This window comes from Polistes dominula, unplaced genomic scaffold (genome assembly GCF_049000335.1).
Source record: "Polistes dominula isolate Pdom_NZ unplaced genomic scaffold, Pdom_raw_medaka contig_24, whole genome shotgun sequence".
Classification (NCBI taxonomy): domain Eukaryota; kingdom Metazoa; phylum Arthropoda; class Insecta; order Hymenoptera; family Vespidae; genus Polistes; species Polistes dominula.
The window spans coordinates 7,403,580-7,425,233 of record NW_028301150.1 but is presented as its reverse complement, the minus strand read 5'-3'; the positions used below and the strand labels follow the sequence as shown (position 1 = coordinate 7,425,233).

Here is a 21,654-nt window from a genome sequence, read left to right as displayed (position 1 = left end):
AAGTATAAGATACCTTTTTTGTAGAGCATTAAATTTCCTACAAAATTCGTCTAGAACATTTTTCTGTACAATCAATAAATAATGAGGTATGAATTTTAATCTATTGGACTGAAAAAAAATAAAAAATTGCGATGCGGAGGATCTTCCTATTAAAATTAAGAGCTCTTATTGGGTGAGAATTCTTTTAAGATGTCTAGGAACCCATTTTTGCGTGGCACTTGAAAAAAAAAAATAAGTCATTTTTTTGACCCACCCTAATATATATATAACTAAATTGCATCGCAAAAATGAAACAAAAAGAAAAGAAGAAGAAATATATTGTGTTGTATTTTTTATTTACATTTTCTTTTTCATTACGATTCATTAATTTTTATTACTACAGACCATTATACGTTTCGTTTATCATGAAGTACCCTTCCAAAAAGAAAAAAAGAAACCATTTTATAATTCAACGTAATTGCAAAATTTACTTGAATCATTGTTGATGTAACAAATTATTATTAATTAACATATCAAAAAGATGTTTCATCAACCAATAAACGCAACCATGCAACAATTCAATTTACAGTAAATAATTTGTTCGTAAATTCGGGGTGTCCAATCGTAAAATAAATAAAAATAAAAGAAAGTAATAAAATAAAGGAATATGAAAAAGAGAAATTGAAGATTCCGGTCTTCGATAAGAAAATAACAAAAAAAAATTGAAATATGTGTATAATTTTTCTTTATTTTCTTATCAGCCTACTACCAAATAAAACTGTGAACAAAATTGAATTGACAAATTTAATTTAAAACGTTCGGAGAGGAGGGAAAAGAAAGTACAACGTTTTGATACCACGTTATGCGTGACCGTAACCGTACCCCTTTCTCCCCCTATCTTCTTGATTCCTTCTATGGCGTTTAATGACCTACACTAGCTAACGTATCGATTGCTCTGTGACCCTGTTCAAGAGATGAATATCGAATTTCTCTGCGGAATACGTAACATATGTGACGACGTATGTGTATGTATACGGGTGTATAGGTGTGTCGTCACATTCATCATACAAGATTAACACGCACGATGGTGAACCGCATACGGCATACGTATGCCAATCAATTTTCTCTCTCTCTCTCTCTCTCTCTTTCTATCTCTCTGGAGTGTTCGAAATGAGACAAAAGATTGGAAAACGATCGATACGATCTACGCAGACGTGAATATCGTACGTATAATATAATATAATATTTTATTTTTCGAGCTGTTATCTTGTCAGTAATTAAAAAAAAGGAATAATTAGTAGACCAAAAACCTTGCTATAGTAAAATAATATACGAGATATAAAAAAAAACAATCCTTTCTCCCATTACTTACCCCTTCAAAAAATAGACAAATATTTGTTTGTCTGTTATATTATTATTATATGATACAAATAATATATTCTTATATTTATTATTAAAAGCGAGATCATTTTCGAGCGTTCGAACAAAAAACTACCCGCTCTCCATTAGAAATAAACAAATATTTATTTATATTTTATATTATATTATATTTATTATATTAAAAACGAAATGTTTTTTTTTATTTTCGAAAATTAAAAGGACGAAAAGGTGAAGACCAAAAGAAAGCCCTAAAAAAAAAAACAAAAAAGGGAATATTTATTTTCAGTTTATTTTTCCTCCTCAATAATAAAAACATAAACAACAATTAATAAGAAAATAGAGAAGTATAAATCGTAGAACAGTTAAGGGAGAGAGAGAGAAAGTTGCGTCAGGATTAGATGACTACGACGACGACTATTACGAGGTCTCTTTTTAAACCATCCCGGGTTTCTGACCAATTATAATCTTAAATTATGAATTGAGCATAACGAGCCTGGACACAACGAAAGCTGTTCCCGAGCCTATTTAAAAAGCCAGTGAGAAGTAGAATGAGACAGACAGAGGAGAAAAAGGAAGAATACGAGAAAGAGGAATAGAAGAAAGGGGTAAGGGGGAGGAGAAAAGTGGGGGAGGAGGAGGACGTCGTAAGGGTGTTCAAGAGAAAGAGAGAGAGAGAGTGAGTGAGTGAGTTGGCCTTTCGGCAAGAGATTTCGTTGACTGCAGTCAAACCAAAGGGGGTGGGGTGATGGTGGTGAATTTCTGACGCATTCTCCAGTTTCTCTCGCACACTAGGACACTGGACTTACTGTGCGTTCGTTTCCTCCTTCCTCCTCTCCTCTTTCCTTTTTTTTCTTTCCATACTAACCTCGTATGCCTACCTACCCTACCTCCCTTCTTCCCTTCCTTTGTTTTATTCAACCTTCGCGAACGTATTTCACCGTAGGCGAAGTTCCTACGAAAGCCAACCTCGTCACCTCACCCCTCGTCTGTGTCCCCAAGTGTGTACGTTTGTTTTTGTGTACGTGTGTGTACGTACGTTACGTACTACGCGTTGTGTACCAACCCCCTACCCCACCCCCATCCTCATCGTCATTCCCATTCCTCCTGTACCACCCCTCTTGCAATTGACTGTTTTATTCTTTCTTTTTTTTTTCTTTGTCTTTTCTCCTTTTATTCTTTTTTTTCACTATTATTACGCCCTTTCTTTCTTTTCTCACCCCTTTTTTTTTAAATTTGTATGAAGCAAAATCGGTACTTCAGACTATCGAATGTAATGTTTAATAATCAGCAAATAAATCGTAACGTAATCAGAAATTTGGAAAACAATTGTTTTAGCAATATGTGCTAATAAATTTATTTAAAAACATAAATAAATTAATTAATTAATTAAATGTAATTATACAATAACTCGCATGGCTTCTGATTAATTTTCCGTTCTATCGGTAAAAAAGCAGAATTAAACTTGGAAAATTGGATTCATTGATTTCCATATTAATTCTCGTTAAGTGAATGCAACCGTAAACAGGTTGCCAGATAAAACTGGGGTTAACTCTAAACAAAGTTTATCTAAAGATTTTAATCTCTCTCGCTTTTAGGAAATAGGTGAACGAGGTGGATGTACTTTGCAACCCCTCATCCACCTACCCCCCAGGTAATATCTAAGTTCCCTTATTACTTGTCAATTAGGATCAATCGTTTTTTTCATTGCAATTCTGAGTCCACCCGTTATAGTATCATAATCATCATCATAACCGTTTCCAACCATTTTTGATAAACATTATTATTTAAAAAAAAAGGAAAAAAATATATCAACGGTTCGAACGTGTAAAGAATAAACAAAGATTTAATTTAAGAAAAGTAAAAAAATTGTCTATCATACAAGTATCAAACTAATGTAAGTATAGAAAATAATGAAATGCATGAACGTTTAAAACTGACGATGACATTAATTAAGTCTTTACATCGAAGGAAGTTAAAGAACAAAGTTAAAATGTTCATGAGGGGTATGGGTGGGGGAAGAAAATAGGTCCGCCTTTTACCAGGAAGGCTAAGTCTCATAAGCGGATGTCGAGGGGAACGAAATAATTAATCTGTTAACATGTGTATATATATGTGTGTGCGTATGTGTGTATATAGCATATATATATTTATATACGCACGTACAGAGTTAACATCCTAAGGATGTTCTTTTGACGTGTATTCAACGTCAAATAAATATATAAATAAATGAAAAGAAATGCAAAATAGATGACATTATTATGGTGTATCTTAAATGGGAATTAAATGAGAAGTTATGTACGTTTAATTTGTTTTGTCTGGTCAGATTGAAAAAGAGAATTTCTCTCTAGCATTTCATTCTAAAAAGTTAAAATAAACTCATATACCACACGCACTCATATATTATACATACATACGCACGATATACATTGATTATTAGATTATGTTTATCTAACGAGTATTAATATATATATAACTTCAAAGAATTAATCCTATTCGTATAATCCATTGAAAGAATCGCATTTCATTCAAATACATTCAAATAAATCTCTCACACATGCTTGTTAAAATAATATTTATTCAATGAGTATTAATAATATATAAAATAGGTAAATCATAAAGAAATTAACCAACTTAATTTGATTAAATATAGATAAATCACAAAATAATTAATCAAATTACAACTGACGTTGTATTTTTAATAATAAATGATGCTAGTTTGGTTTGTCCAGACAAAATATTTCTTTTCTCTGTAATTCAAATTCAATCGACAATCAATCATTTTTGTTTTTGGTTTTGCAAAAAAATAATAATCAAATAAAGAGTGTTTCACATGTCGAAATTACCCACACCCTCTCTGGAAACATTCGTACAAAAGTAATTTTCTAACTTTGACAAAACCTAGACGTGATCCAATACTATCTTTTGATCCAAAAAATGACAGCACACTCTGCTGTTACTTCATACTTAATATCATACTTTCACTCCCTTTTTTTTATTATTATCTTTGAAAGTAACCCTCATTACAAATTACAACCGTGTATTTTTAATATGGTACTAAAAAAAGAAAAAGAAAATGGCGGGAAAAATGGGGGAGAAAAGAAAGAAAAAAAATCGTTCTAGTTTAGTGTCAGGGAGAATTTATTATAATGGGTTTAAAAGTAGCATAATCTCTATAGAATCGAACGTGTAAAACGTTTGTTCCAGAGGTGACGATGTACAACGATCGATCGAACTGTTGGACAAAGTGCTCTCAGAATACGACGAGCACGAGGCAGAAAGCGAAGTCTGCACCAGTATTGGTGTTGGTGGTGGTGTTGGTGTTGGTGGAGGTGGTGGAGGTGGTGGTGGCGGTGGCGGCGGCGGTGTTAACGGAAACGGAAGTGGCAGCAGAAGCAGCAGCAGCGGAGGTGGTGCTGCTGGAGACGAAGAAGAAGAAGAAGAAGTCGTCGTCGTTGTCGGCAACGGAAGAAACGAAAATATCGTCGACGGTCTTCTCAGAGATTGTGGCAGCAGTACGGAACCCAGTATTGGCCTCACGCCCGACGACGAAAGTCCTTCTTTAGGTATTATCAAACATATTTCCTTCCTTTACTTCCTTTTTCTTTTTCTTTTCCTTTTTCTTTTTTCTCCATTTCGTTTCGTTTCTTTTCTTATTTTTTTCATTTTTCCTTTTTTATTTTTTTATTTTTCTGTTCTTATTTTGCATTTTTATTTTTTTATTTATTTTAATCTTATTTTGTTCTTTTATTTTTTATTTATTTTGATCTCATTTTGTTCTTTTATTTATTCTATTCTTCTGATAGTCGATAAAATTATTAATTTGCAAACAACCCTCTGGATATCTTGAAATGTATGAATTTTTGGGATCGATGAGAAATAAATATGGTGGTTGTGACTTTTTATTGAAGTAAAAACTTCTTTAGAATTGGAGTGATTTGAAAACAGATGAAACGGCGTTACGGTGTAACGGCGAAAATACCCGAATGTTAGGAACGAGAATCCCTGAATGTTACAGAAATGACGATGTTACAGAAATGCTACATAACTAAAAAGAGTAAAAGAGACAACATATGTTAACATATATATTATTATTATTACTCATCTATAGGATTGAACTTGCGAGAGAATAAGACAGAATATAGTTATACAATTTTTCCTATTCGCGGTCTCTTCTTTATGCAGTGCTTCATAGTTTCGTAGCATCCCCATTCCTGGCTATTAAGCGTTATTATGTATGTGTTTGTATACGACTGCATACTACAAAGCGTAGACTCATATTATTTTACAGAGAACTCAGAGCTTGAACTTTTAAGACATTTATGAAACTTTATAAATTTATATGTGTACGTTAGGGTTACGACCGTACATACGGTGTATAGTAATTAGCTTTCTAGGTACAGCCGTTTTGGAGAAAATTATGGTTAAAGATCTGCTAGCATTACTATATATATCTACTATTTCTTTAAATTTAATATTATCCACAGTTGTAGCGCAGCTGTATTACCATATAGACTACAGGCCCGACCTAAAAAATCGATGGGTCATCTGATGCACCAGGAAACCTATATGGGAAGATATAGGGGCATAAAATAATAACATTTAGCACTATGCCGTTACTTGTAAGCTGTCCAACTGAGTGCAGGTGAGAATTAAAAAGCACAAAATAACCGGGTACTTTTTTTTCATATGATTTTGTACGGCATTCCTACCACCAATAGATCCATCGAAAATAATAAAAAAGCGCGTAGTGCCGTTCAAAAATAGTTGGCCACAAAGTCGGACAAATTTTTTGATTTTCCGGAAATTTCCCGGGTCTATTTAATCATTTGATTTTGAACGGCGTCGGTTTCATACAATTTCAATACCTATTCTAATTGATTATTCCGCAACGCCGTACAAAAATCATGCAAAAAGGGAGAAAAATCGAGGGTTGAAATCCACCTTTTTCTATGGGTCCGGGGGTGATCTGAAAAAGAACGGCATCGGTTTCAATTCATTTTTGTAGCACTCAGAAGTATTAATTAAAATAATGCCGTTTAAAAATTATTGTTTATTTGAATATATATCAATAATTAACTTAATTTAATCATATATTTGATTTTTACAGCTGTAAAATCATTTGACCTTGTACGCCAACTTGTTTTTTAACATGATATTGCTAAGTACAATTGTTCTATATTATTGCCGTTAAAAAAAACTGTTTTAAAAAAAAATATAGAGAAAACAAAAAATGAAATTTTTTCAATTCTTGCAAAAGTTTAGATTATCGTACATTAATAAAATAAAGAAATTTTTTGAAATATTGTTGTTTAAAATAGTATTTGGGTAAATGAATGAAGAAAAAATGATGCCGTACATTTTAATGCAGACCATATTTTTTGGCAGATAAAAATAACACTACCGTATTAGGGGGTACTTTATGGTCATCTAATACTGTACAGCATTAACATATTTTTGAAGGGAACACTTGATAATATGTACAAATCATTATGCCGTTTATTTAAAGTGAAACAGTGTGAATATTATATCCAAAAAATAAAAACTATCAAACTCAGTATTAACATTTTTCTATAATTTTTGATGAAATATACTTCAAATATTGTTATAATTAATTTATATAGAAAATATTAATAAAAAATAAAAAGTTCTATAATTTTATTGAATAATTTCACATATGTTTAATGAGTAAACAATAATATTGCTGATAGCTGATTTAAATTACACGATATTTATGTGGAAATATTAATATTTTTAATTTTACTACTTGCTTATTTATTATTGAAAGTAGAATTGAAAATAACTAGTATCGTTAAACTAAAAAGTTGTTATAACGAATTTTTTTTTTTTTGTTATGGAATACCCAGCAAGAAAAAATAAAAATAAAGTCTTTTGCTGTGTATTTGATTGTACAAGCATAGCTTGTCGTGATGAAAAAATTAGGTTTTTTCAATTTCCACCTTCGTAAAAAACAATTTGTTTATCGAATAAACAAATTTGATGATAAAAAAATAATTAATAGACATATAGCTTGGGTACGAGCGCTAAAAATTGGAAAAAGTATAACTCTCAGTATGAAAGTCTGTTCACTCCATTTTATTAAAGATGATTTTTTAGCTTCACATGAGTATTTTCAATAGTTATTTTTTCTGGTTATTATAAATTGTTAAATCCATAAATTTACTCATGCTTATATTATTTTTGTGTATTGTTATAGCTATTGATTCAACTCGAACTTATTTTAAAAAACAAGTATTCCTAGTCAAAATCTTCCTTCAGGATCATTCAAAGAATGTGCTTGTTTTGTAGATCAGATAGATTCTCGAGAAGAAAGAATACGTAGACGATCAATTGAATTAGTGACAGTTAATGATATTGCAATATTGCAACAACATGTTTACAAATACCACTTAAACCAGCCTTGCATGAACTATTCATTCTAATAATTCGACCATTTTTTAATATTTCACTAGTTATTTCATGTGGATTATCTTTAATATGTGAAGTTTGTAAACAAAAAGCTAAAATACTTATAATATTACAATCACGACTTGATACTTGCCCACACTTAATCACATGTCCAGCATTTAATACACTTTCACTACCAACAAAATTTTTATTGCTTGCTTTTGTAATATGTTTATTTAATATACACATACACATACATATACAATATGCGTATATATTATATTGTATGTATACTTCGCGTTCGTACCACCCTCCTGAACACTATATGTACGTATTAAAAATGTAAATTAGAAAATAGACAAGTATTTTAATAAATAAAACATTCATTTAATAAACAATATTTATTATTTGATTAATATTAATTTTAAAGTAGAGTTCATTTTACGAAGCAAACAACATAAAATGAAAATTATATATATTTATTATTTTTATTACTTTTTTATGAATATGAACTATCAGATTTGTACGGCATTAATTTTTTATAGACAATTGCATTAAATAAATAATAGAGAACAATTGTACTTAGCAATATCATGTTAAAAAACAAGTTGGCGTACAAGGTCAAATGATTTTACAGCTGTAAAAATCAAATATATGATTAAATTAAGTTAATTATTGATATATATTCAAATAAACAATAATTTTTAAACGGCATTATTTTAATTAATACTTCTGAGTGCTACAAAAATGAATTGAAACCGATGCCGTTCTTTTTCAGATCACCCCCCGGACCCATAGAAAAAGGTGGATTTCAACCCTCGATTTTTCTCCCTTTTTGCATGATTTTTGTACGGCGTTGCGGAATAATCAATTAGAATAGGTATTGAAATTGTATGAAACCGACGCCGTTCAAAATCAAATGATTAAATAGACCCGGGAAATTTCCGGAAAATCAAAAAAATTTGTCCGACTTTGTGGCCAACTATTTTTGAACGGCACTACGCGCTTTTTTATTATTTTCGATGGATCTATTGGTGGTAGGAATGCCGTACAAAATCATATGAAAAAAAAGTACCCGGTTATTTTGTGCTTTTTAATTCTCACCTGCACTCAGTTGGACAGCTTACAAGTAACGGCATAGTGCTAAATGTTATTATTTTATGCCCCTATATCTTCCCATATAGGTTTCCTGGTGCATCAGATGACCCATCGATTTTTTAGGTCGGGCCTGTAGTCTATATGGTAATACAGCTGCGCTACAACTGTGGATAATATTAAATTTAAAGAAATAGTAGATATATATAGTAATGCTAGCAGATCTTTAACCATAATTTTCTCCAAAACGGCTGTACCTAGAAAGCTAATTACTATACACCGTATGTACGGTCGTAACCCTAACGTACACATATAAATTTATAAAGTTTCATAAATGTCTTAAAAGTTCAAGCTCTGAGTTCTCTGTAAAATAATATGAGTCTACGCTTTGTAGTATGCAGTCGTATACAAACACATACATAATAACGCTTAATAGCCAGGAATGGGGATGCTACGAAACTATGAAGCACTGCATAAAGAAGAGACCGCGAATAGGAAAAATTGTATAACTATATTCTGTCTTATTCTCTCGCAAGTTCAATCCTATAGATGAGTAATAATAATAATATATATGTTAACATATGTTGTCTCTTTTACTCTTTTTAGTTATGTAGCATTTCTGTAACATCGTCATTTCTGTAACATTCAGGGATTCTCGTTCCTAACATTCGGGTATTTTCGCCGTTACACCGTAACGCCGTTTCATCTGTTTTCAAATCACTCCAATTCTAAAGAAGTTTTTACTTCAATAAAAAGTCACAACCACCATATTTATTTCTCATCGATCCCAAAAATTCATACATTTCAAGATATCCAGAGGGTTGTTTGCAAATTAATAATTTTATCGACTATCAGAAGAATAGAATAAATAAAAGAACAAAATGAGATCAAAATAAATAAAAAATAAAAGAACAAAATAAGATTAAAATAAATAAAAAAATAAAAATGCAAAATAAGAACAGAAAAATAATAAAATAAATATTGTTATATTCTTATAATAGTAAGCGCTTTAAATTATTTTCCATATTTGTTAAAATGTATCAACGATTCTAGTATTATTTTAGAAATTGTGTATTCGAGTGGCAGATCCGGTTCTTTTGTTTCTAAAGTTTGACGAGACCTCTTCTTTTTGTACCATAACATTCATTTACTTGTCCAACTTGTTATAACTATCGTGAAAAAGATGCTGTCATATACTCTCGTCGGTTTCATTCATTTTTCATTTAATTACATTTTCGTTAATTGCTCTTACTCTCTCTCTTTCTTTCTATTTGTAATATTTACTTTTATTTTATAAAATTTTTCTCCTCTCAAGAAACAAAAAGAAGACATTCACGTTATTTTCTGATCTCATTAGTTGTCATGTCTTTTTTAAGAAACGAAGAAAATAATTCGAACAATCATTAACCATTTACGTTATAATTCGATAATTATCAAATCCTTTTGGATAAAATATTTTTATTCTATCTTTTTGATTATTATTATTTGTTTTCTTATTTTTGGTATTTATTCTTGATTGAAACAATGGATTATTAAATTAACTCGCGTCAGGCTCGTTCGTTAACACACACATACAAACAGTATACACGGACATTGAAATAGGTAGGAAACTATATAATGCTTATCTACTTGCGCTTGTTTAATCAATTTCTGCGGGATAAGCTTTATACGTACCATCGTAAGCCAATGCAATAATAACGAGTTATTATTAATTGCTGAGAGAGAAGGATAGGTAGGTAGGTAGGGGGTGAACGTTATTAGCAAAAATGTATGAACTTCTAGAACAGATTTGCAGTGTAGTTTCAATCTATATTCGCAAATACCGATATTCATTAATACTTCCAACAACCCCTATTCTCATCGAATGGGTAGAAAAAAAAATTATTTAATAAAATGCAACGAAAGAGAGAGAAAAATCCGATTAGTTATGTTACAATATTTATTTATAATTAGGCCACAAGAGAGAGAGAGAGGGAGAAATAACAAAAAAAAATTCATTTCTAATTGTAGTTTTCCTTACAAATTACGAATGAAAATAGAAAAGAAAAAAAATCTTTTCGCTAAGAAAGAAAACAAACCAAAAAGACATATCGAAATATATATGTATGATTGAAAAAAATATTTTTATTGATTAAATTCTTTTTCTCTATAGGACATCAATCGGAGGACGACGGTTACATGAGCATGAATGGAAGGAAAGCGAAAATGGCATTGTTAGCATTACGTCCGGTTCCGGACTGTCCGGAGCCACAAGATTCAGCTGGATTACCATCGCAGGAATTTCCTCCACCTCCTGAAGAAGCAGAACGCATTATTTCTACCCTATTGCCGATGTAAGTTAATCGTTGTACACACACACATGCGGTAACTATAATATTATACAAATATTTCGCGTAAGCAATAATTTCGTTCTCGTTTTTTTTTCTTTTTTTCTTAAAATGAGGACAAACACAAATGGAGTGGAAGGGGTGGGATAGGGAAATGGGAGATAGAGGTGAGGGGTGAAGGGGTAAAGGGGAAAGAAAATGAAAGAAAAAAAAGAATTTTTTTTTTTTTTCAATTTCTAACCTAAAATATCAACAGTATCCTTCAATTATCAACAACTTTACACAACGTTGAAAGTACGTAAATGATTATTCGATTCTTTTTTTCTCGTTTGAACGGGGGTAGGGAAAGAGGGAGGGGATTGGAAGGATATCAAAGTATTTTTTTTCTTCTTCTTCTTCGTCTATCTCGAACTAACCGATTCTCCAAGTTTTTCGTTTTAAGTTTTGTTAAGTTTCATTTTGAAGTGGAAAAAAAAAGATTTAAAAAAAGATAAAAAGGAAGTAGGAAAACGACGACAAAAAAATTTTTTTTTGCGTTTCCTAGCGATTTTCTCTCACTGTCTGTCTGTCTGTCCATCTGTCTTCTTCGTAAACTCGACACGTTGGCCGAGATTTTCTGGAATTTCCTCGACAGCCAAGTAGAATAGGTGTTCGTTCTCCTACCCTCCCCTCATCTCCTCCCTCAATCTCACCCAACGCTTCTTCTTGTATCCGGAGTGTCGTAACGATCGAGGCGAAAACGTAAAGCGAAAGAGGAAAGGAAAATATCGGAAAAACCACGTTCCGAGTGTACTTTGACTATGCACAATTCTTCTTGGTGGAGGAAAAGCTTGGCTCTAGATAGGAAAAAAAGAACAAAAAAAAAAAAAGAAAGAACAAAAAAGGAAAACTCATCGATGTTGGTCTCGACACAGACTACTCACTACTATCGACATCCAATACTAGCACATACACACACACACACACACACCTATACTCAACGTCAATAATACTAAACTTTGTACCGAGTGTTTGGTAGTGGTAAACTTCTTTCCTTCGACTTGTCGATCCTAATCACCACGTTTCGTGTCTGTCTTTCTGTCTGTCTGTTATTCACTCTTCTTCGAGAAAACTTAGGCCACCTGTATATATATATATATACTCTATCACTCAACCTTTTCTTCTTTCAACTTGGATTTTAGACCACCGCATTTTCTTAAACCATTTTCCTTCTATCCAAATTACTTTTTCTATTTGCTATAACTTTTTATTTATTTATTTATTTATTTATTTATTTATTTATTTATTTATTTATTTACTTATTTGAATTCATTTTTGTTTTCTTTTTCTTCTTTTTTGTTCTTTTTAGACACGTTGGATAAAATATTTAATTGACATTTATTTTTTATCGTTGTTGTTATTTAACCCCTTAAATTGCACGCTCAAGTTAACTCGAGCGGCATTGTATTACGTTGAGCCAAAATTGTTCTTTAAAGGGTTAATTTTCCTAACTTATCAATACTATGAAACCATTAAAATTACTCACGATCGAGTTGTGTTTTCTCTACCTTTTTTTTCTTTTTTTTATTACTTGTCTTCTTTTATATATTTGTAAGTAGAATTTTTCTCGCATTTACTTTTTTCTTTTTTCGATCGAAGTTTCGTTGTTTTTTAGACCCAACAAATAAAATATTTAACCAAGATATTTGTTTTGATTATTACGGACGCCATGTTACTATATGGGACGCCATTTTTAAAAAATGGCTTTCGGGAATCAAAGTCATTATCGTGCAACTTATTATGTTCTCGCTTTATTTTCATTATATAAATTCAACGCAAATATCGTTATTTATTTCTTTAAAAACTTATTTCATTAATATACATAACTTTGCCAAAAAAAAAAAGAAAAGAAAAATCGCGATAGTCAGAAAGTACGAATTTCATTTTGAAACTTTACATACTACAAACACACCCATAAATACAACACACGCGCGCGCTTCGTTTATTCATGAACGAACGTGTGAAAATTCGATAATTCGCGTAGCAACGTTTCGCGTTTGAAAAACGATCGATATCATGCAATCGGGTGAAGAAGTGGTCGAATAAAAAGAAAAAAAGCCTTGTCCTCATTTAAAGAACAACGAGGTGTGTGAGGGGAAATGAGACAAGGGTGTTAAGGAACTTCTTTTAGTTCTTCACGTTTCTTAGATTATATTTTTTTTTACTAATTGTAATACAAAATGTTTCTTCAAATTGACGTTCGTTTAAAAATATTGTCGATAGTTGTAATAGAAATAAAAAAAAAGAAAAAGAAGAAAAAAGTTTATCGATGGTTGGGGCTGGAGGGAGGTGAGGGAAGGAAGGGGGTTTTCGTCAAAGACAAAAAAACTTTAAAAGCATTCCGTCAAAGTCATTTCTCACCTAAAATGAAATTTTCGTTTAAGCTTATCCCCTCCATCTCCCCCATCTCCACCATTCGGTATCTGACGGAGAACAAATAGGATAGATGGGAGAGGGGGAAAAAGGATATATAACTGGTTATTTTAAAAGTCGAAGAAGCATGTGGATTTCGTACGGGTTTTTCTCTGTCTGTTATCAGAGTCTCCCCCGGAAACTCGTCAAAGAGAACGAGCCAATCGTCGGAACGGCGAAGTGGTAGACAGCAATGGATGATAACTATGGAGGATAGCATGCGCCACGGAAACGCGGTTACAACCCAAACAACTCTTGTGAGTACTACACCCTCTTTTTTCTATTGTCCTTTGATATAAACATTTTTGTGGGTTCAAAAAAAAAGAAGAAAAATTAAATATCGGCAGCGGTAGCCAAAATAAATGGACTTTATTTTGGGGTGGGGGTAGAGTGGGGAAAGCATAATATTTATTTCACAATAACTCGAGTAAAACGATATTTTGCAAAAGGAAAAAAAGAAAAGTTTATTAGAAAATGACTTAACCCTTAAAGCGCACATGGGGTGTCTGACACCCCAACAAATTTTTGATCTCTTGAAAACGGAAATTGCAAATTGCGAAAAAAAAATCCGAAATCTCTTGGAAAACGAGAATTGAATTCGAAAAAATGGGTTATTTGTCGCCATCTAGTGTTAATTCAGATGGGTATAAAACCTATTCTATTTTAAAAAAGATGTATCAAACTACTTTTAAAAAATTGCGAGGTCTAAATATTAAATAGCGGCTTCAGGAGACTCGTTCAAACACGTTCGGGGGTGTCAAACACCCACAGTGCATTTCAACTAACTTTTACCAAGTGTGCACTTTAAGGGTTAATGATAAAATAAAGAAAAATCGATGATCATTAACATAGTAATTATCACCTACATGGTAATTATTTTAATTGAACAAGTAAAGAAATATACCGTGATATCCACGAACAAATTATAAAGCAAAAAATGAATATAATAAAAAAAGAAAAATAAATGCGATAGAACTCTCCCAATTCGATTGAAATAAATTAAATATTAATTTAATAATTATTTGTTTATAATTTATACAGCCGAAGACCCGACATCGAAGACCTTACGGATGGGAAAATGGTAACGCAGATATGGGTAGAACGAAACGAGAACCACCAAGTTCTAGCCCGCCAAGTAAATTTGCAAGCCTACCGTACGATACCAAGGTGTCATTCAATTGGATACCACCTAGAACTAATCCATGTACCATAGAGAAACATCGTGAAGTTAGGCGTCGTTCGTCCGAGGAGGATCTAGAAAGGGATCGTCGTCGTAAGAATCCTGACAAGGATCGGACCTCACATTTGCGTAAACAAAGACAAAACGAGATCATGAAATCTAGCAGCGTTGAAGATAGATTATTAATGAATCATAATCACAGTCATAGTCACAATCGTATTCATAATCGTAGAGGTTTAGGAGGAGGAGGAGGAGGAGGAGGAGGAGGAGGAGGAGGAGGAGGAGGAGGTGGAGGTGGAAGTGGAAGTGTAAGTGTAGGACTAGGACTAGGAAGTGGTGGTGCTGGTGGTGGAGGAGCGGGAGGAGAAGGAGGAGGTAGCAGCAGTAACGGTGGTAGTGGTAGCAATGGCGGAGATACCAGTGGTGCTGGGATTGAAGAAATCGGTCAAAGACGACGAAGAAACGATTCGGATTCTAGTGAGGGTAGATTTTCACGTAACTCAGAATCCGAAAGATCCTCGATACCACGTTCGAGTTCGGTAAGCGTTGAGAGGTTCTCAATGAGAGCAAATTGCGACTCATCGGACTTTTCCAGGGCAAATTCGACCTCCAACGAAAGATTCCATTCGGATTTTTCAATAGCAGTTGCCAGTGCCAGTTCGAACGATCACGTATCCATACCAACCTCTGATCCATTTTCCATAAGAAATCTCGACTTTGTTTCATTTTCATTGCCACGTGCCGAATCAAGCGAAAGATTTTCCGGACGTACGTCAGACAGATGTTCAGAGGAACGTTACTCCGACATGTTTTCGACGAGAAATTCGGATTTTTCAACGAGAAATTCAACCGATTTTCGTACACAATCCGAAGAAGAACGATTTTCCGACGATTCCTTGGAAGAACTCTTACCACCACCACCACCCATCAGTAAGAGACACTCGATCGCTTGGGAAGTGTCCTTAGAAGACGATCCTCTTTACGCTCCTGGTAGCACTAAAGTTGTCGGTAGGAGACGCCGTAAGAGCAGCGACGTTTCCAGTAAGTTGTCACTTCTATCTACAATTTTATTATTAAGGTATAGTGCTTAGCTCTTTTAAGTGGGGAATTCGATGAAAAGAATTCTTCAAAATGTTTTATTTATTTCTGCGTAAATTTAATCTATTAGATATTTTTGTTATTTTATATTATTTAATTGTCAAACATTGATAAAGGAAAAGTAATTAACTTTTGAGAAACAACGAAATGAATTAAACAATAATATATTTTATTGGATTAAAAAATAATCAAAACAAACGATGTAAATGTAATTTATATATAACGTCGTTAGTCATATATTCGAAGTAATGTAACACTCATCAATCCGCACTTAAAAGACTAAGCACGTCTTAATCTGTTGGTTAACTCATCGACTAGTTTATCTTGTTTTATTAATCTTATTGCATCTCTATTTTTGAAAACTATGTTTGAACAATAATGCGATTTTTCTTGCAGGCGTTGGATCGGCATCTAAACTACGTGACTTTGATGATTGGCAAGATCCAAGGCTCTCAACTACGGACGACGATTTGGTATCACCATACTCAGATTCCTCGACGAATGATCTCGATCAAATTCGTCCACAGGATTTGACCAAAAACGGGACATACGTGATAAGACGTGGTCGTAAAAAGGAAAGAAAAATTTTACCAAAGAGTTCTGCTACCAAAACAAAAAGTTTGTCATTCGAAAAAGCTGAGGAAAATCGGTTGTCGGATGTGAAACGATACTCGACAACGTTCGACAATATTAAAAGTTTTTTGAAGGATAATAAAATGATGGTGGAGGCTGGTAAAAGAAGGTCGTCGGAAGAGAAATCGGAAGATTTGGACGAATTACCGAACGAATTTGCTGAAAACGTACCACCTCCGGATCTGATCAGAGTCGTTTCCTTACCGATAACCAATAACAATGATGATAATAATAATAATAATAATAACAACACCAACGACGACGATGACGAAGAAGAAGAAGAAGACGAAGACGACGAAAATGACGAAGAAGAGGACGAGGAAGAGGAAGAAGAAAACGGTCGTGCTCCTAATCTTGGTATTATTACTACGATCGATTCCGAAAAAACGTCAGTAGGACAAAAATTATTCGGCAAAATAAAGAAGGAACGTCAACAACAACAAAAACAAATGTTGAGCGAAATTTCACGCGATAGGTTGCCGTTGAATAATTTTTCCATAAGCAGCAAGAAAGATACAACGACGGATTTTGGTATAGATAAAGAATGCAACGGTGGTATTCCAATTTCAATTTCTGCATCCAAAGCATTAGATATAGTTAAACCGATTGATTTTCTTCTTGAAGAAAGATCGAAAAAATTGACTAGTACTAGCAGCGAAAGATTGTCATCTAAAATACCGGTCAATCTTTTAATAGAGGATCAAATAGTGAAAAAGGCATTGAACGAAAATCGCAGACAATTGGAAAAGGTCAGCGACGCCATCAAGGAGATTGAAAACGTTAAGAACAGCGAGTCTTATTCCGAAAGCAAACGATGGAAAAATGGCGACGTTAGGGCATCCTCTAGGAGAAACAGTTACGAGAACGATTCAATCGAACGAACAAATCGAAAAACTTTGGGTAGCCCTTACGAACCGAGAAATAGAAAACAACAGAGTTCTGATTCAGAAACTTCGAAGACTAGCTCGGAGAGCGATTTCGATCGACGAAAAGCTAATGGGACGGACGTTTACGCGTCTGGTAGGAGATTGAGACAAAATGGTATAGAATGTCATAAAAATAATCAGAAACAAATCGAACATGTGATAGATGCTATATTGGAGGACTCAAAAAATCCTGAATTTCAGGTAGGCTGTCGTACTTTCGATAAGATAAATAAGATACTAGACGATTACGTTTTTTCCCAGTTGATTTATTTATACTTAATCGTTCACACACATGAACATATAAACATAATCTTAGAATAAAACCAACATGGAAAAGAAATAATCTTCGATATGATATATCATATTTTTATCGATAAAAGAAGACTTTAATTTTGTTCGTAAAGTAATAGAAAATAATGTATTAGGTTAGAAAACTAAGTGATTGCGGATTTTGTCTATAGATGGCCATGTAAAATCCCCAATCGCTCAATTGCCAACCCAATATATTAGGGTGAAACAAAAGTTTCGCGTTTTATTATTATCTTCTTTCAGATAACGCAATTTCTTTTTTTCGAAGTCAATAAAATTACTTTATATATGAAAATAAAATATTAATAATTAAAAAAACCGCACGATCTTTTTTAATTCACCCTAATAGAAAAATTGTCAGATAATATTTATAATCGAATGATTAGAAACAAAAAAAAAATATATGTTTAAAACGTTCGTTAGGTAAACGTCGAAGTGCTCGAGTTTCCGCCATTGCCACCATCACCTGTCGAGGAAGCGGACGAGGAAAGTTCGGACGTTGGACAAAACGCAGTAATCAGTAATAGTACCAGATCAAAGAGTCATAGTAACAGAACAATGGAGTACAGGCCGAGAGTACCACCTCATCGTAATCAAGTGATCGATACCAAAGATCATCAAACGTCGCTCAATACAAGATCAATGGATGCAGGATTTTCACGTGGCAGACGTACACCGACAGCCAGTAATTCTAGAAGAGAGGTACATGCTACTACACTTCGTCATTTCTATTTATTTGATTTTCTATTTCTCTTTTTTTTTCTTCTTTGTCTTTTATTAAAACGAACCAAAAATTAGTGAGTTCATTATATTGAAATTGTACGTTGAAACCGAACGAATTGTTTTTGTAAAATTTACTTTGGAAATATTAATTGAAAAAAAAAGAAAATCCCACGGACTTTTTGCTTTACCATAATATTTTAAACGATCATTCATCGAAGAATGCATCTAGTAATTTCTTTAGAAATCAAGATTCGGTCGAACGATGGCGAGAGAGGAAAAAAAAATGAAAAAAGAAGAAAGTAATATACCCAAACTAAAAGCCAACGATGCAAAAAGAGAGAGAGAGAGAACAAAAATTCAATGTCAAGGCAAATGAGGGAAGGTCGAACCTAGAAAACAAACCTAGCATAACTTTAGCCAAAATGTCGGCTGGATGACGGCCAACTTTGTACCATTAGCAAAACGTAATACCCGACTTTACTTCATCCTATATCTTTTTTCTCTAATAAACTCTCCTATTTCTCTCTCTCTCTCTCTCTCTCTCTCTCTCTCTCTCTCTCTCTCTCTCTCTCTCTCTCTCTCTCTCTTGGATATCATGGTGAATCATACCAATGAGATACCATTAACCGGAGAAAGGACGCGTAATATCATAATAAAAACTAATAACGCATCAGATTCGTAAAAGAAAAAAAATATCTTCATATCTAATCTCTCGTTCGTTTACGTTTGAATTTTCATTTACGTCGTCTAGGCGTCACCACTATCTTGTAAAATAACAGATAAGCATACATTTTTTTTGAAATATTTTATTATCGTTTGGCGTTTTTAAATCATTCTGTGATGAAAATCTTATTTCTCTCTTTAATATCTTAATGTATTATACTCGTCTCTCTTAATATCTTAAACTCGTCGTATTTTTTTAGTTTTTTTTGTTTCATTGTATAATATGATTACTAATTTTGTAATTTTTTTTTTGCACGAAACCAACTGTTGAACTACCTTTCGTAAAATCTATCGAGAATTCAATCGACATTTAAAGGAAAATGAACTATGAAGTACGATCGATGAACAATGGGACTTATAAAAAAAAAAAAAATCCTTAGAAATCGAGAAAAAAAAGCCTGATCTTTAATTCTAATAGTCGGAAACGAAAAATAATAAACTTCTCTTCCATTGTGCATGCAGTTAAGTAAAAACAAATTATTTGCGAAATAGATAAAAATAATATAATACAATAATAATAATTAGTACTATTATTAAAAATAATAACTCTTTTTTTACGCGAAAAAATACCCCGTTGATTGATAATTTGAAGAAAAAAAAACTAACTTAAAAAGAAAGAATCGAAGTTAAAAATTCGCATTAATTTCATCTCATTAAATTCCAACTTAATTTACTGTCTCAATGTTCGACCTTGATTGCATTATAATTTCTTAATTATGCTAATTAAAAATTAAATGAGACAATCGTTAATTAAATAATAACATCTGCGACCAACCTAACAAACCAACCAATCAACTGATTTAGAAGAAATGTAAAAATCAGTGATATAAAAATGAAAGTATGTGAATGATAATAAGATGTCGTACGGTTTTAGCAAACCTTTTTTTTCCCAATGCTAATAAGAGAATTCAAAAAGGTCCAAGAGATTAATATTATTTATTTATGATATTCGTCTCGTTATTGAAAGAAAATAGGGAAAAGAAAAAAATACAATTACCGTCGACCAATTACCCATCGTGTCACTTAAAATACAAAACAAAAAAGAAACTAGAAATAATTTTCCTCAAGAGAGGATGGGGAAACCTAAATAAGAAAAACGTGCATCTTCTGCGTCACATATCATAATCGATATTAATAAACCGTTTTTTTTTATTAAATAAATCCAGCAATAGGAACAGAAAGGTATTCACGATCTCGTTGAGAAATATCTTCGATTAATTCAAATGCAGATAAACGTGCCTCGGTATATGAATTGTACATTCTCACCCGATAATAATAATTCGTTGAAAATTATTTATTTCTTTAAAAAAAAAAAAAAGAAAAAAACAACTCTTCATCGCGCGGAAAATCCATTTTCCAAAGGGGGTTTTTCGAAAACTCATTCGATATTCGTCTCATCGTAAACAATTAGAGAAAGATATAAAAGATTACGATTGGTTTAAAAGATACGATTGGCACTCATCTTCGAGATGACATCTCTTCTCTTTTTTCTTTTTTGTTTAATAATTCTAGAAAAGAGAAAAAGAAATATGTGTGGAGGAAGAAGAGAAGGGGGGGGGGAATCAGTAGTTCTGAAGTAGTAGAATGTTCGGTGAAAAAAAGGGTGGGGTGTGGGTGAAAAAAAGAATAGAAGCATCAATCGAGTATGCGAATAGTAGTTACGCATCTATGGTGGCAGTAAAAGAGAACAGTAACGGTGCACTTGTTTCCTCTTCTGGCTGGTATTGTCCTCGCAAATATTGGCAATTTTTTTCACTGAACAATCTCTTCTCCTCTCGAAAACGAATGTGAGTTCTTTTCTGCGTAAACGCGTTCACGATTCCCGGATGCGTTCGAGATCGGCCGATCGAAATGAAAGTTTCGAGTTGTTCTCGAAAAATTTCAATTGTTGGAGGAAGAAAAAAGAATATGAAACGAGATGATTATAGCGATGATAATAACAGAGAAAAATATGGGAAAATACAAGAAAAATACAAAAAAGGTTGCGCGATCGTTTGATTTTGTTTCAGGTACCGGTAGAAAGAAGGACACTGCCAACGGATTTACCAGGACCTTCGTCGAGACGTCGACCATTCACTAAAAGAAATTCACCCTCGACCGACGGTGGATGCATTTCTAGTGTTTCTGGCGTAAACGGTGGTGTTAACGGAGCTACCATAGCTCATGGCAGTGCCAATGGGGGTGGTAGTGGTGGTGGTGTTGGTGGTGCCAATGGTGGAGCTAATAGCGGAACCGCAACTAACGTCGTTGCAGCAGCCAGTGGTGGTGGAGGAACGGGAATGCAAACTTCTTGCTCGTTACCGGAAACTCCTGTCTTTGCCAGGGGCAGCGATATTCCAAGGACTCCTCAGCATGCTGGGGGGAATCAAGCGCAAACCCGTAGACAACCCGGTTGGTACGCACCGACGACAGCAACCACTGGAGG

The 21,654-nt window shown here is 33.2% G+C and overlaps 1 protein-coding gene across 9 annotated transcripts in view; it reads left to right on the top strand.

Annotated features, from left to right (window-relative positions):
• LOC107066598 (uncharacterized) overlaps positions 1–21,654 on the top strand; it is a 141,914-nt gene that overhangs the window by 93,397 nt on the left and 26,863 nt on the right. For all 9 annotated transcript variants that reach the window (XM_089177860.1, XM_089177858.1, XM_089177856.1 and 6 more), the window contains 7 exons: positions 4,564–4,922; positions 11,012–11,192; positions 13,765–13,894; positions 14,679–15,858; positions 16,312–17,675; positions 18,207–18,485; positions 21,239–21,654. In XM_089177860.1, coding sequence (XP_089033986.1) covers positions 4,564–4,922; positions 11,012–11,192; positions 13,765–13,894; positions 14,679–15,858; positions 16,312–17,675; positions 18,207–18,485; positions 21,239–21,654 — 3,909 coding nt within the window. The remainder of the gene's footprint in view (positions 1–4,563; positions 4,923–11,011; positions 11,193–13,764; positions 13,895–14,678; positions 15,859–16,311; positions 17,676–18,206; positions 18,486–21,238) is intronic.